Source organism: Schistocerca americana, chromosome 10, assembly GCF_021461395.2.
Source record: "Schistocerca americana isolate TAMUIC-IGC-003095 chromosome 10, iqSchAmer2.1, whole genome shotgun sequence".
In the NCBI taxonomy this organism is placed as follows: domain Eukaryota; kingdom Metazoa; phylum Arthropoda; class Insecta; order Orthoptera; family Acrididae; genus Schistocerca; species Schistocerca americana.
In genome coordinates, this window is record NC_060128.1 from 119,091,775 (window position 1) to 119,104,224 (window position 12,450).

Below are 12,450 nucleotides of genomic sequence, written 5' to 3' on the forward strand. Positions count from 1 at the left end.
AAGTTCATCATCAGACGGCTGTTCACATGATTTTCAAAATACACTTTAGATTATCGTCCGATTTCAGATTTTTATTATTCCACTGTGGCGAAGTATTTTTGGTGTGTTGTTGCCGTCGAAAATTCCGCGCGCTTTTGTTGTGAAGTTGCAGGATTGTATTTTTTCGCATATTTTGTAAATCTGCAATCTCTGTCATAACTTCACATGTGGCAAATTCTTTTTGGTGTATGTGTGTGTGTGTGTGTGTGTGTGTGTGTGTGTGTGTGTGTGTGTGTGTGTGCTGTGCTTTGCAGAATATGGTGATATACAAGTTACGTAAGTGCTGGATATATTTAGGAATATGCGAAAAATACAATCCTGCAACTTCACAACAAAATCGCGCGGAATTTTCGACGGCAACAACACACCAGAAATACTTCGCCACAGTGGAATAATAAAAATCGGAAACGGACAATAATGTAAAGTGTATTTTGAAAATCATGCGAACAGTCGTCTGATGATGAACTTGCCAGTTCGAAACCGGTAACGGCGCTATTTACCTAAATAAATAGTAGTGTTAATAGTGGCTGGTTGCTGTTTTCTTCTTTGTAAGAATTAACCTACATTAATTTCCCCTTCAAGCTAGACGAGTTTCGTTCTTTGTAGTTTTTTCGTTTGACGCTTATTTCGTGAGATATTTGGCCCGGTCACTATCAATGGACCAACCTGTATATCCATACCGAGAAGACTGGAAGTCGTTATGAATGCCAGAGGGTTTCTTACACGTATTAGACGTGGTAACATGTCTGTACTTTGCGTAGCGCTTTCCTCGCCTCTCGGGCCTTGACGTAACGCTGTGACGGCGCGCGTCTGCCCTGCCCCCAGGGCCTTTCCGGCTGCCGGTGTGGGGCAGCTACTGGTGGCTGCTGCTCAGGGACCGCCGCCGCATCCCCGAGGCTCTGCGCCGGCTGAGCGCCGACTACCGCACCTCCACGCTGGGCCTCTTCCTGGGGCCGCTGCCGGCCGTCTACGTCACAGACGAGGCCTCCATCCGGCAGCTGCTCTCCAGGCCTGAGTTTCAGGGTCGCCAGACCACCGTACTCTCCGATACGCGCACCTTCGGCAGGAACCTCGGTCAGCACCGCTCATAACATGCCACACATGTTTACACGACTGGAGAGCACCGGTTCCTTCAGCCTCTCCTTCAGTCAACATTCGACATGTTTGCCTCTACATGCATACTCGGTAACCCACCGTACCGTGCGAGGCGCAATGTACCCTGTGCCGCTACTACCCTTTCGTGTTCCACTCGGAAATAGAGGCAAAACCGACTGTCTACGGGGTGGTTATAATTAAACTTTCCCTATTTAACACATAAGCTGTGCAACTGCCTTGCTGCAGTGGATACACCGGTTCCCGTCAGATCACCAAGGTTAAGTGCCGTCGGGTGTGGTCGGCACTTGGATGGGTGACCATCATGGCCGCCATGTGCTCTCGCCATTTTTCGGGGTGCACTCAGCCTCGTGGTGCCAATTCAGGAGCTGCTCGACGGAACAGTAGCGGCTCTGGTCACAGAAAACCATCATAACGACCGGATGAGTGGTCTGCTCACTACACGCCCCTCCTATCCGCATCTTCATCTGAGGATGACATGGCGGTCGGATGGTCCCCATGGGCCACTTGTGGCCTGAAGACGGAGTACTATTTAACACATAACACGGAAACTACACTACTGGCCATTAAAAATGCTACACCACGAAGATGACGTGCTACAGACGCGAAATTTAACTGACAGGAAGAAGATGCTGTGATATGCAAATGATTAGCTTTTCAGAGCATTCACACAAGGTTGGCGCCGGTGGCGACACCTACAACGCGCTGACATGAGGAAATTTTCCAACCGATTTCTCATACACAAACAGCAGTTGACCGGTGTTGCCTGATGAAACGTTGTTGTGATGCCTCGTGTAAGGAGGTGAAATGCGTACCATCACGTTTCCGACTTTGATAAAGGTCGGATTGTAGCCTATCGGGATTGCGGTTTATCGTATCGCGACATTGATGCTCGCGTTGGTCGAGATCCAATGACTCTTAGCACAATATGGAGTCGGTGGGTTCAGGAGGGTAATACGGAACGCCGTGCTGGATCCCGACGGCCTCGTATCACAAGCAGTCGAGATGACAGGCATTTTATCCGCATGGCTGTAAGGGATCGTGCAGCCACGTCTCCATCCCTGAGTCAACAGATGGGGACGTTCGCAAGACAACAACCATTTGCACGAACAGTTCGATGACGTTTGCAGCAGCATGGACTATCAGCTCGGAGACCGTGGCTGGGGTTACCCTTGACAGGAGCGCCTGCGATGGTGTACTCAACGACGAGCCTGGGTGCACGAATGGCAAAACGTCATTTTTTCGGATGAATCCATCATGATGGTCGCATCCGTGTTTGGCGACATCGGAGTGAACGCACAATGGAAGCGTGTATTCGTCATCGCCATACTGGCGTATCACCCGGCGCATGGTATGGGGTGCCATTGGTTACACGTCTCGGTCACCTCTTGTTCGTACTGACGGCACTTTGAACAGTGGACGTTACATTTCAGATGTGTTATGACCTGTGGCTCTACCCTTCATTCGATCTCTGCGAAACCCTACATTTCAGCAGGATAATGCACGACCGCCTTGTTGCAGGTTCTGTACGGGCCTTTCTGGATACAGAAGATGGTCGACTGCTGCCATGGCCAGCACATTCTCCAGATCTCTCACCAATTGAAAACTTCTGATCAATGGTGGCCGAGCAACTGGCTCGTCACAATACGAAATTCACTACTCTTGATGAACTTGGTATCGTGTTGAAGCTGCATGGGCAGCTATACCTGTACACGCCATCCAAGCTCTGTTTGACTCAATGCCCAGGCGTATCAAGGCCGTTATAACGGACAGAGTTCTGGTTGTTCTGGGTACTGATTTCTCAGGATCTATGCACCCAAATTGCGTGAAAATGTAATCACATGTCATTTCTAGTATAATATATTTGTCCAATGAATACCCGTTTATCATCTCCATTTCTTCTTGGTGTAGCAATTTTAATGGCCAGTAGTGTAGTTACCCTACGAGTAGCAAACTTGGTAGCACTAATGTCAAGGACATGTGGACGAGAAATGATGTAGAATCAATGCAGTTGACACACTTTTAATGTGCTGCTACGGTACAACATACCACTACCATTACCACTACAAAAGGGGTCCACGATTGCATTCTGCACAGCAGGACGAAGCAAGTGCGTAGGCGTGCCGGTTACCTCTCTTGATATGCTGCGCTTCAGATCAGCACATGTGTGAGTGTTCCCCTGGTAAACCCCGTCCTTCAGGTAGACCACAACCAGAAATCACAGGGCGGAGATCGGGTGATCGTGTAGGCTAAGCATTTGGAAACGATCGGGTGATAATTCGATCGTTTCCAAATGTGTTTCCGAGAAGCAGGTGAACTTCATGAGCGATGTTCGGTAGGGCCCCATCTTGCATGGAAAAGTTCAAAGCGTCTCTTTTTTGTAGGGCGGGTATGACATGCTGGCGAAGCATATCGGAGCAATGCTGGCCAGTCACACTACTGTAGCAGAATACTGTCAAATGGTTTTTCACAAAACCCTAAGAAATTCCGGTCGTACGTAAAGGCTATTAATGGTACCAAATTGAGCGAATGAGACAAAAACTGAAACTGAGGGTAGCAAAGCAAAAGCTGACAAGCTTAGCTCTGTTATCAAATGTTCCCAGGAGTGCTGCTGCAACTTAATCCTCGTACCACTGGAAAGGTGAGTGAAGTCAGCATCAGTGTCAGCCGAAATCGTTAAAACTGAACAAAGCTCCAGGGCGCGATTTAACCCTTATCAGATTGTATACTTAATTTGCGGCTGAGTTTGCTCTCTTCTATCATACTATAGATCACTTGGACAAAAATCTGTGCCCAGTAGTAGGAAGAATGCACAGGTCACACCTGTTTGCAAGAAGGGTAGTAGAAGTGATCCCCAAAACTATCGTCCAATGTCTTTGACATGGATTTGTTGTAGAATCTTAAAACGTATTCTGAGCTCAGACTTGATGAGGTATCCTGAACAGAATGACCTTCTTGCCAATCAGCAAGGATTCCGAAAACATGAATCATGTGAAACCCAACTCACACTTTCTCACGTGACTCACTGAATCAAGCCAGGCGGGTAGCAATATTTATTGATTTCCAAAAAGCATTTGACTCAGTACCACACCTATGCCTATTCTGAAAAGTATGGCCATATGGGGTATCAAGCGAAATTTGTCACTGGATTGAGGACTTTTTGGCGTGGATGGCACAGCACGTTATCTTGGATGGAGAGTCATTGTCAGATGTAGAAGTAACTTCTGGTGTGCCCCAGAAAAGTGTGTTGGGATCCTGGCTGCTCATACACTCCTGGAAATTGAAATAAGAACACCGTGAATTCATTGTCCCAGGAAGGGGAAACTTTATTGACACATTCCTGGGGTCAGATACATCACATGATCACACTGACAGAACCACAGGCACATAGACACAGGCAACAGAGCATGCACAATGTCGGCACTAGTACAGTGTATATCCACCTTTCGCAGCAATGCAGGCTGCTATTCTCCCATGGAGACGATCGTAGAGATGCTGGATGTAGTCCTGTGGAACGGCTTGCCACGCCATTTCCACCTGGCGCCTCAGTTGGACCAGCGTTCGTGCTGGACGTGCAGACCGCGTGAGACGACACTTCATCCAGTCCCAAACAACCTCAAGGGGGGACAGATCCGGAGATCTTGCTGGCCAGGGTAGTTGACTTACACCTTCTAGAGCACGTTGGGTGGCACGGGATACATGCGGACGTGCATTGTCCTGTTGGAACAGCAAGTTCCCTTGCCGGTCTAGGAATGGTAGAACGATGGGTTCGATGACGGTTTGGATGTACCGTGCACTATTCAGTGTCCCCTCGACGATCACCAGTGGTGTACGGCCAGTGTAGGAGATCGCTCCCCACACCATGATGCCGGGTGTTGGCCCTGTGTGCCTCGGTCGTATGCAGTCCTGATTGTGGCGCTCACCTGCACGGCGCCAAACACGCATACGACCATCATTGGCACCAAGGCAGAAGCGACTCTCATCGCTGAAGACGACACGTCTCCATTCGTCCCTCCATTCACGCCTGTCGCGACATCACTGGAGGCGGGCTGCACGATGTTGGGGCGTGAGCGGAAGACGGCCTAACGGTGTGCGGGACCGTAGCCCAGCTTCATGGAGACGGTTGCGAATGGTCCTCGCCGATACCCCAGGAGCAACAGTGTCCCTAATTTGCTGGGAAGTGGCGGTGCGGTCCCCTACGGCACTGCGTAGGATCCTACGGTCTTGGCGTGCATCCGTGCGTCGCTGCGGTCCGGTCCCAGGTCGACGGGCACGTGCACCTTCCGCCGACCACTGGCGACGACATCGATGTACTGTGGAGACCTCACGCCCCACGTGTTGAGCAATTCGGCGGTACGTCCACCCGGCCTCCCGCATGCCCGCTATACGCCCTCGCTCAAAGTCCGTCAACTGCACATACGGTTCACGTCCACGCTGTCGCGGCATGCTACCAGTGTTAAAGACTGCGATGGAGCTCCGTATGCCACGGCAAACTGGCTGACACTGACGGCGGCGGTGCACAAATGCTGCGCAGCTAGCGCCATTCGACGGCCAACACCGCGGTTCCTGTTGTGTCCGCTGTGCCGTGCGTGTGATCATTGCTTGTACAGCCCTCTCGCAGTGTCCGGAGCAAGTATGGTGGGTCTGACACACCGGTGTCAATGTGTTCTTTTTTCCATTTCCAGGAGTGTATTTTATGTTTATGACGTTTCGGTCAATATTAATAGTAACCTTAGGCTTTTTGCAGATGATGCATTATCCATGATGAAGTACAGTCTGAAAGAAACTGCATAAAAATTCAGTCAGATCATGATAAGATTTCACAGTGGTACAGAGAGTAGCAACTTGCTTTAAATGTTCAGAAACATTAAATTATGCACTTCAAAAAAAAAGTAAAAGTTGTATCCTATAATATCAGTGAGTCACAGTTGGCATCGATCCACCCATATAAATACCTGATCGTAGCACTTTGTAAGCATATGAAATGGAATGATCACATAGGCTCAGCTGTAGGTAAGACAGGTAGTAGACGTGGATTTATTAACAGGATACTGGCAAGTGCAATCAGTAAACAAAGGAGACTGCTTACAAATTGTTCATGTGACCCACTCGAGAATGTTGCTCAAGTATGCGGCACACGTACCAAGTAGGACTAAGAGAGGGTATTGAACGTATGCGAAAAGGACAGAACAAATGATTACAGGTTGTTTTGACACATGGGAGAGAGTTACAGTGACGCTGCAGACACTGAACTGGAGACTCTTGAAGAGAAAGTATAATAATAAAGTTCCAATAACTGGCTTTAAATGATGACTTTAGGAATATACTGCAACCCCCTATGTATAGCTGACACAGGGGTCGTGAGGATGAGGTTAGAATAATTACTGCACGTGCAGAGGCATTCAAACAGTCATTCTCCCCCGCGCTACATACGTGATTGGAACTGGAAGAAACCTTAACAAATGGTACAATGGGACGTACCATCTGGCATGCACTTCACAGTGGTTTGCAGTGTATGGATGTAGATGCAGATGTAGAAGCTGATAAGATCTTTACCGTACTGTGAACGAAAATTGCGAGGGCTATTCTACAACGAGTTATCTTAATTTTTATGGTCATGATTTCTCGCGCTGGATGTTCTGTTAGCTTAATGAGTGACAAACACACGTACTGGTTTCACTGTTGGTAGCCTCGTTGCCACCTGTGAAAGGCGTGCAAGCTGAGACAAATTCAGTGCCGTCAACAGCAACAATGGAGGTGAATCTCGATGAACATAGATGGCTTTGAATCTCTGTTTTCGTCTAAAAAAAAATCTTCAGCTGAGGCGTAAGCAGTGTTACAATGGGCCTATGGAGAGTCTGTTCTTCTCCAGAGCACAGTTAGAAAATGGTTTACATTTCTTTTAAGAGGGGAGACGATTAATTTCAAAGGAAGGTGGACCCAGCCCTCTGGTTACTGTTTGTACGGAAGAAAACAATACCGCTACTGTCATTATGAGAGAGAATCGATGAATAAATTTACGAACGCTTTCTGAAGTATTCGAAACTTCGTCGGGTGTCACCCACAAGTTGATAACAGGAAGTTGACACGTGAGAGATGTTTGTGCGCGGTGCGTCCAGACACTATTGATTCCTGAACGAAAAGACAGTCCTACGCACGTCTGCATGCGGTTGAAGTTGATGTTAGAAGAAAATCTGGAGATTCTTTCGTAGCTAATCACTGCTGATGAAACTTGGCTACATCATTTTGATCCTGAGAGAAAACAGCAAAGCTCAGTGGGGAAATCTCATTAATCATGTCCCCCAGAAAGTAAAATGGTTGCTCCTGCTGAGAAAGATTTGGTCACCTCATTTTTTTAGCATGCATTGTGTGGTTCATCAGCATGTTGCACCTGCGCAAATATCAATAACTGGGCAATACTAAACGCACGTCCTGAAAGCTTTGCAACTCTATATCAGGGGCAAAAGAGCACATATTCATGAAATAAGCTGGATGTTGCATCACTGTAATGCACGACCACATACTGAAAACGTTGTTAATATCTTGCGAACACCAATGTCAAGTGCATCCATCGCCATCCCTAAAGACCGGATTTAGCCCCGTGTGGCTTCTTTTCATTCCCTAACCAGAAAAAACAGCATCGTGAGAGACATTTTCGATTATGAGAAAGTAGTAGCGAACGCCGCGGAGGCTATTCTGAGGATCTTTCAAAAGTGGTTTCCAGCATGTCGTTGCGGACCGCAGAAATGCTGGGACAACTGCATCACGTACAAAGGAGACCATTTTGAGGACCGTCAAAATTATCATGCTAAGTAACGGTCTGTTGTGAAAAACATATGATCATTCTTTATCGTGTGCCCTCGAACGTTGCAGAGTAGTCGCACAGTGATTGTTGAAACCAAAACATTCAGCAAGCACGTACGGGACCACTGAACAAGTCCATCGTTGCTAGAAAAGCTGCTAGGCCTTGCGGTGGTGTGATTCCTACTAGCATACTATGTGACTCAAAAGCTGACCTTTTTTCCTACAAAACTGCGCCAAGACTTGGTCTGTAAGTCGGTTGAATGAGGTTGAATGAATTTTCAAGGTTGTAAAATCCTTTTAAAACCACCGTATATACAATTTTCTAAAGGTTCTACAAAGCCTGTCAGTATGCTTCCCTCACATAATACACCTAAGGTTTCTGTAAACGACCAAACAGTTTGTCGAATTATTTGTCTGTGTGCAACTTTGTTCGACGTGTTTGGCACACATAGGTAGTGTCTGACGCATTTGAGACAAATTCTCATTGGTGGCCAGCATCACAAGATGTCGGACGTTGCTTTTGTTCATTTTTCCCCGTTCTTATTTCGTGAGAAAGAGTTTTTCAACCAGTATCGTGAGTTTCCACAGTTGTGGGAACTACGCTAAAGGGAGTACGTGGGAAAAAACAAAAAGCCACAAGCAGTTACCAAAATGGTACAAGCGTTATGTCTTTCCCAGTCATATATTACGCAGGGAGATGTTAAGAAGAAAAACCAGCAATCTACAAACAATATGCTAGCGGGAGCACAATAAAATAGAAAAAAATCAAAGTGCTTAGGTTCTTCCGTGGGTGATGTACATGTTTCCATGTTGTGGTATTTTGTTGAACTTTCATTATATTTGTACAGACATATTTCTTTCTCATTTTCAACAATTCCCTATACCAGCCATAGCTCTCTTTGTCTCTCTCCCTCTATGTCTCTCTCTCTCTCTCTCTCTCTCTCTCTCTCTCTCTCTCTCTCTCTCTCTCGTTCTTTCTTTTTTTCTTTCTTCTGTATACGCAGCACTCAAGTCAAAGCAAGAAAGGCTCTGACAGGATTGGTTGCAATTCCCGCTAGTGTCAACACACGCTGGTTTGCAAAACTCAAGGACGAAAGTAGCTACCGCATTATGGCGTCACCGCTAAGTAACATAGCTAAAGAAAACTTGAAGAACTAAGTAGAAAGAATTGCTGCAGTATACTACAGCAGGTAACTGAAAAAAATACGCACAGTAACGAACAGAAGTGATCCTCTTATCCAAAGACAATAACCACACTAAAGCAGCTGCGATTCATGATTGTTCCCTGTGGACATCACAAAACGTGAGACATGGTTCTTAATAGGGTGTGTGGCTACCACGTATGTCATTGCATGCTCCATAACGTGCTCCCATTCTGTTCACAAGGTTGGAAAGGAGTTATGGAGGAAGGACATTCCATTACTCCACCAGCACAGTTGGCAACTAGTAGATGGTCATAAAGAGTTGATGTTCCCGCAACATGCTGTGTCACCTTTACCTACGACAATGATCCATGGGGAAACAACGAATTAAAATTTATACCAGTGCCGGGAATCGAACCCAGGTCGCTTGCTTACTGGGCAGATGCACTAGCCAGTACGCCGCACTGGCACTGGTATTACTACAGCTGCACGGACTGCTTTAACCTCCCAACGTGGTACAAATTCCAACTCACGCCTCAGCCCATTGCTTCAAACTGTTTAAATGGCTCTGAGCAGTATAGGACTTAACATCTGAGGTCATCAGTCCCCTAGAACTTAGAACTACTTAAATCTAACTAACCTAAGGACATCACACACATCCATGCCTGAGGCAGGATTCGAACCTGCGACCGTAGCAGCCGCGCGGTTCCAGACTGAAGGGCCTAGAACCGCTCGGCCACAGCGGCCGGCAGCCCATTGCTATTCCTTTTCTAAACTCTCATCTATACTGTCATGGTTCTCCAACATTGGAATAGAACCCTAACAATAAGCGAAATGGGATTAATTCTGCCTGTAATGGCTTGCGCATCTGCTTAGTAAGCAGGAGAACTGGTTCGAATCTCGGCGCTGGTACAAATTTTAATTCAGTGCTTCAGCCAACATCATTATCATAGATACTGGATGGTCGTTGGTGTACGTAGGCGTTCAGTAATACGTCTCCCTAATGCTTCTCACACGCGCTGGATGGGATTTAAGTCGGGGGAACGCGCAGGCCAGTGCATTTGGCGAACGTCCTCTGTTCGATGCCATCGATACCGTTCGAGTGTCAGTGAAGTGAAGTCAGGGCTGAATGCACGTCTGAAGAGTCCCACATGAGAAGGAGTTCAGTTTCACAATACCGTTGACTACTGTGTGTAATGTTTTCAAAGATCTGGAGGTCAGTACGGCCATGCAACATTATGCTTCCCCATATCGTAACACCATCACCAGCAAAATGATCATATTCAATAATGTTCCCATGTGTGTTATGTATCCCCACCTCTCACCATGTGTGGGAACGTCCAGCACTGTTGAACACGGTTTTTGGTTCAAACGGTTCAAATGGCTCTGAGCACTGTGGGACTTAACTAATGAGGTCATGAGTCCCCTAGAACTTAGAAATACTTAAACCTAACTAACCTAAGGACATCACACACATCCATGCCCGAGACAGGATTCGAACCTGCGACCGTAGCGGTCGCGCGGTTCTAGACTGAAGCGCCTAGAACCGCCCGGCCACAACGGCAGGCACGGTTTTTGGTGGACCATGGGGGTTATGTTGTAGGAAGGTGACTTCTAAATCTTTGAACACGGTGATGTCATTAGTCAGTGTTGTTGTGACACTGTACTCCTTCTCCATGGGCACCTTCTCAGAGGTGCAATCGGCCCTGGCTTCACTCTTGTGAATGACAGGGTACAACCGCTTCAAACAGCGTTGATGGAGTAGTTCTTGGCACGAGAATATATTCGACGAATGGACTGGCCTACCCGTTCCTCTGACTTGAACCCCATCGTGCGCGTGTGGGACGCGTTGGGGAGACTTACTACAGCACGTCCACATGCCCCAAAGACCATCCAGCAGTTGCGAACCTCGTTGTTGGAGCAATGGAACGCCCCACCACAAGAACTTCTTACCAACCTTGTGGTCAGCACGGGAACACGTTACAGATCGTACAGTGCCATCCATTGTGATCAGTCGCTCTATTAAGAACCATGTCCTGTCCTACAGTGGACTATCAGAAACCGCAGTGACTTCAGTGTATTTATTGTTTTTGAATGAAAGTGTCATTTCTGTTCGTCTCATTGTACGAGGGTGGGTCAAATGAAAACCTTAAATTTGTAATAACAAATCGAAATTTCGCGCCGTTATCCTGTAAGTTGGTAAGCGTGCTACAAACAGCTTGTAGAATGGCCTGTAGGTGGCAGCATAGTGCAGATGCACACATACCGTCGCAGTATCAGTATAAAGATGGCCGCCCCACTTGCGACTTGCACCAGGGAAGAACTCTGTTATTCGGTTTTTGCCCAGTGAAAGCGTGGAACCTATTGAAATTCATCGACGAATGAAGGTTCAGTACGGCGATGCATGTTTGTCACAGCAGCATGTCTACGAATGGAGTAGGAAGTTCGCAAATGGTGTGACTTCAGCGGAAGATGCTCCTCGTCCAGGTCAGGCAAAACGAGTTGTAACTCCACAGAGCATTGCAGCAGTTGAGGCCATAGTGAAGGAGCGACACTGAACGACATTGCAGCATGTTTACAGATTAGTCATGGGTCAGCACACCACATTGTGCATAATGTGCTCCAGTTTCACAAAGTGTCTGCAAGATGGATGCCACGGCAGCTGACTCCTGAATTGACAGAACGACGTGTTGATGCTTGTGAAGAACTTCTTCGGCGCTTTGAACGGGAAGGTGATGGCTTCCTTGCAAGAATCGTTACTGGGGACGAAACCTGAGTTCACTTCCACCAACCGGAAACGAAGAGAGCGAGCAAGGAATGGCGCCATTCCTCTTCACCAAAACCAAAGAAGTTTCGAACAGAATCATCAGCAGGGAAGGTTATGCTGACTCTCTTTTGGGACGAAAAAGGCGTCATTTTGGAGCATTACATGCCTAGAGGGACCACTGTCACCAGTGCATCACACACCGCTCTCCTAAACAATCATCTGCAGCCTGCAATCAAATCAAAGCGACGTGGCTTGCTGTCAGCAGGTGTCCTTTTGAAACATGACAATGCAGGGCCCCACACTGCCCGTACAACAGTTGCAACAATCACAGACCTGCATTTTGGGTGTCTTCCTCATCCACCATACTCACCAGGCCTTGCCCCAAGTGATCTCCATATGTATGGACCACTCAAAGATGCAATGGGAGGAAAGAAGTTCCGTTCTGATGAAGAGGTACGCCACGCGGTGCATGAGTGGATGCACGGACTACCATAAGAATTTTTTCCTAAAGGAATTTATGTAATTTGTAACCGCTGGAGGACTTGCATCGAGCGTGGGGGAGATTACGTTGAAAAGTGATACAGC

General features: G+C 47.3%; 1 protein-coding gene across 1 annotated transcript in view; it reads left to right on the plus strand.

Annotated features, from left to right (window-relative positions):
* LOC124552286 (probable cytochrome P450 304a1) overlaps positions 1-12,450 on the plus strand; it is an 83,223-nt gene that overhangs the window by 12,726 nt on the left and 58,047 nt on the right. The window contains exon 2 of the mRNA XM_047126563.1: positions 865-1,113. Within this exon, the coding sequence (XP_046982519.1) occupies positions 865-1,113 (249 nt within the window). The remainder of the gene's footprint in view (positions 1-864; positions 1,114-12,450) is intronic.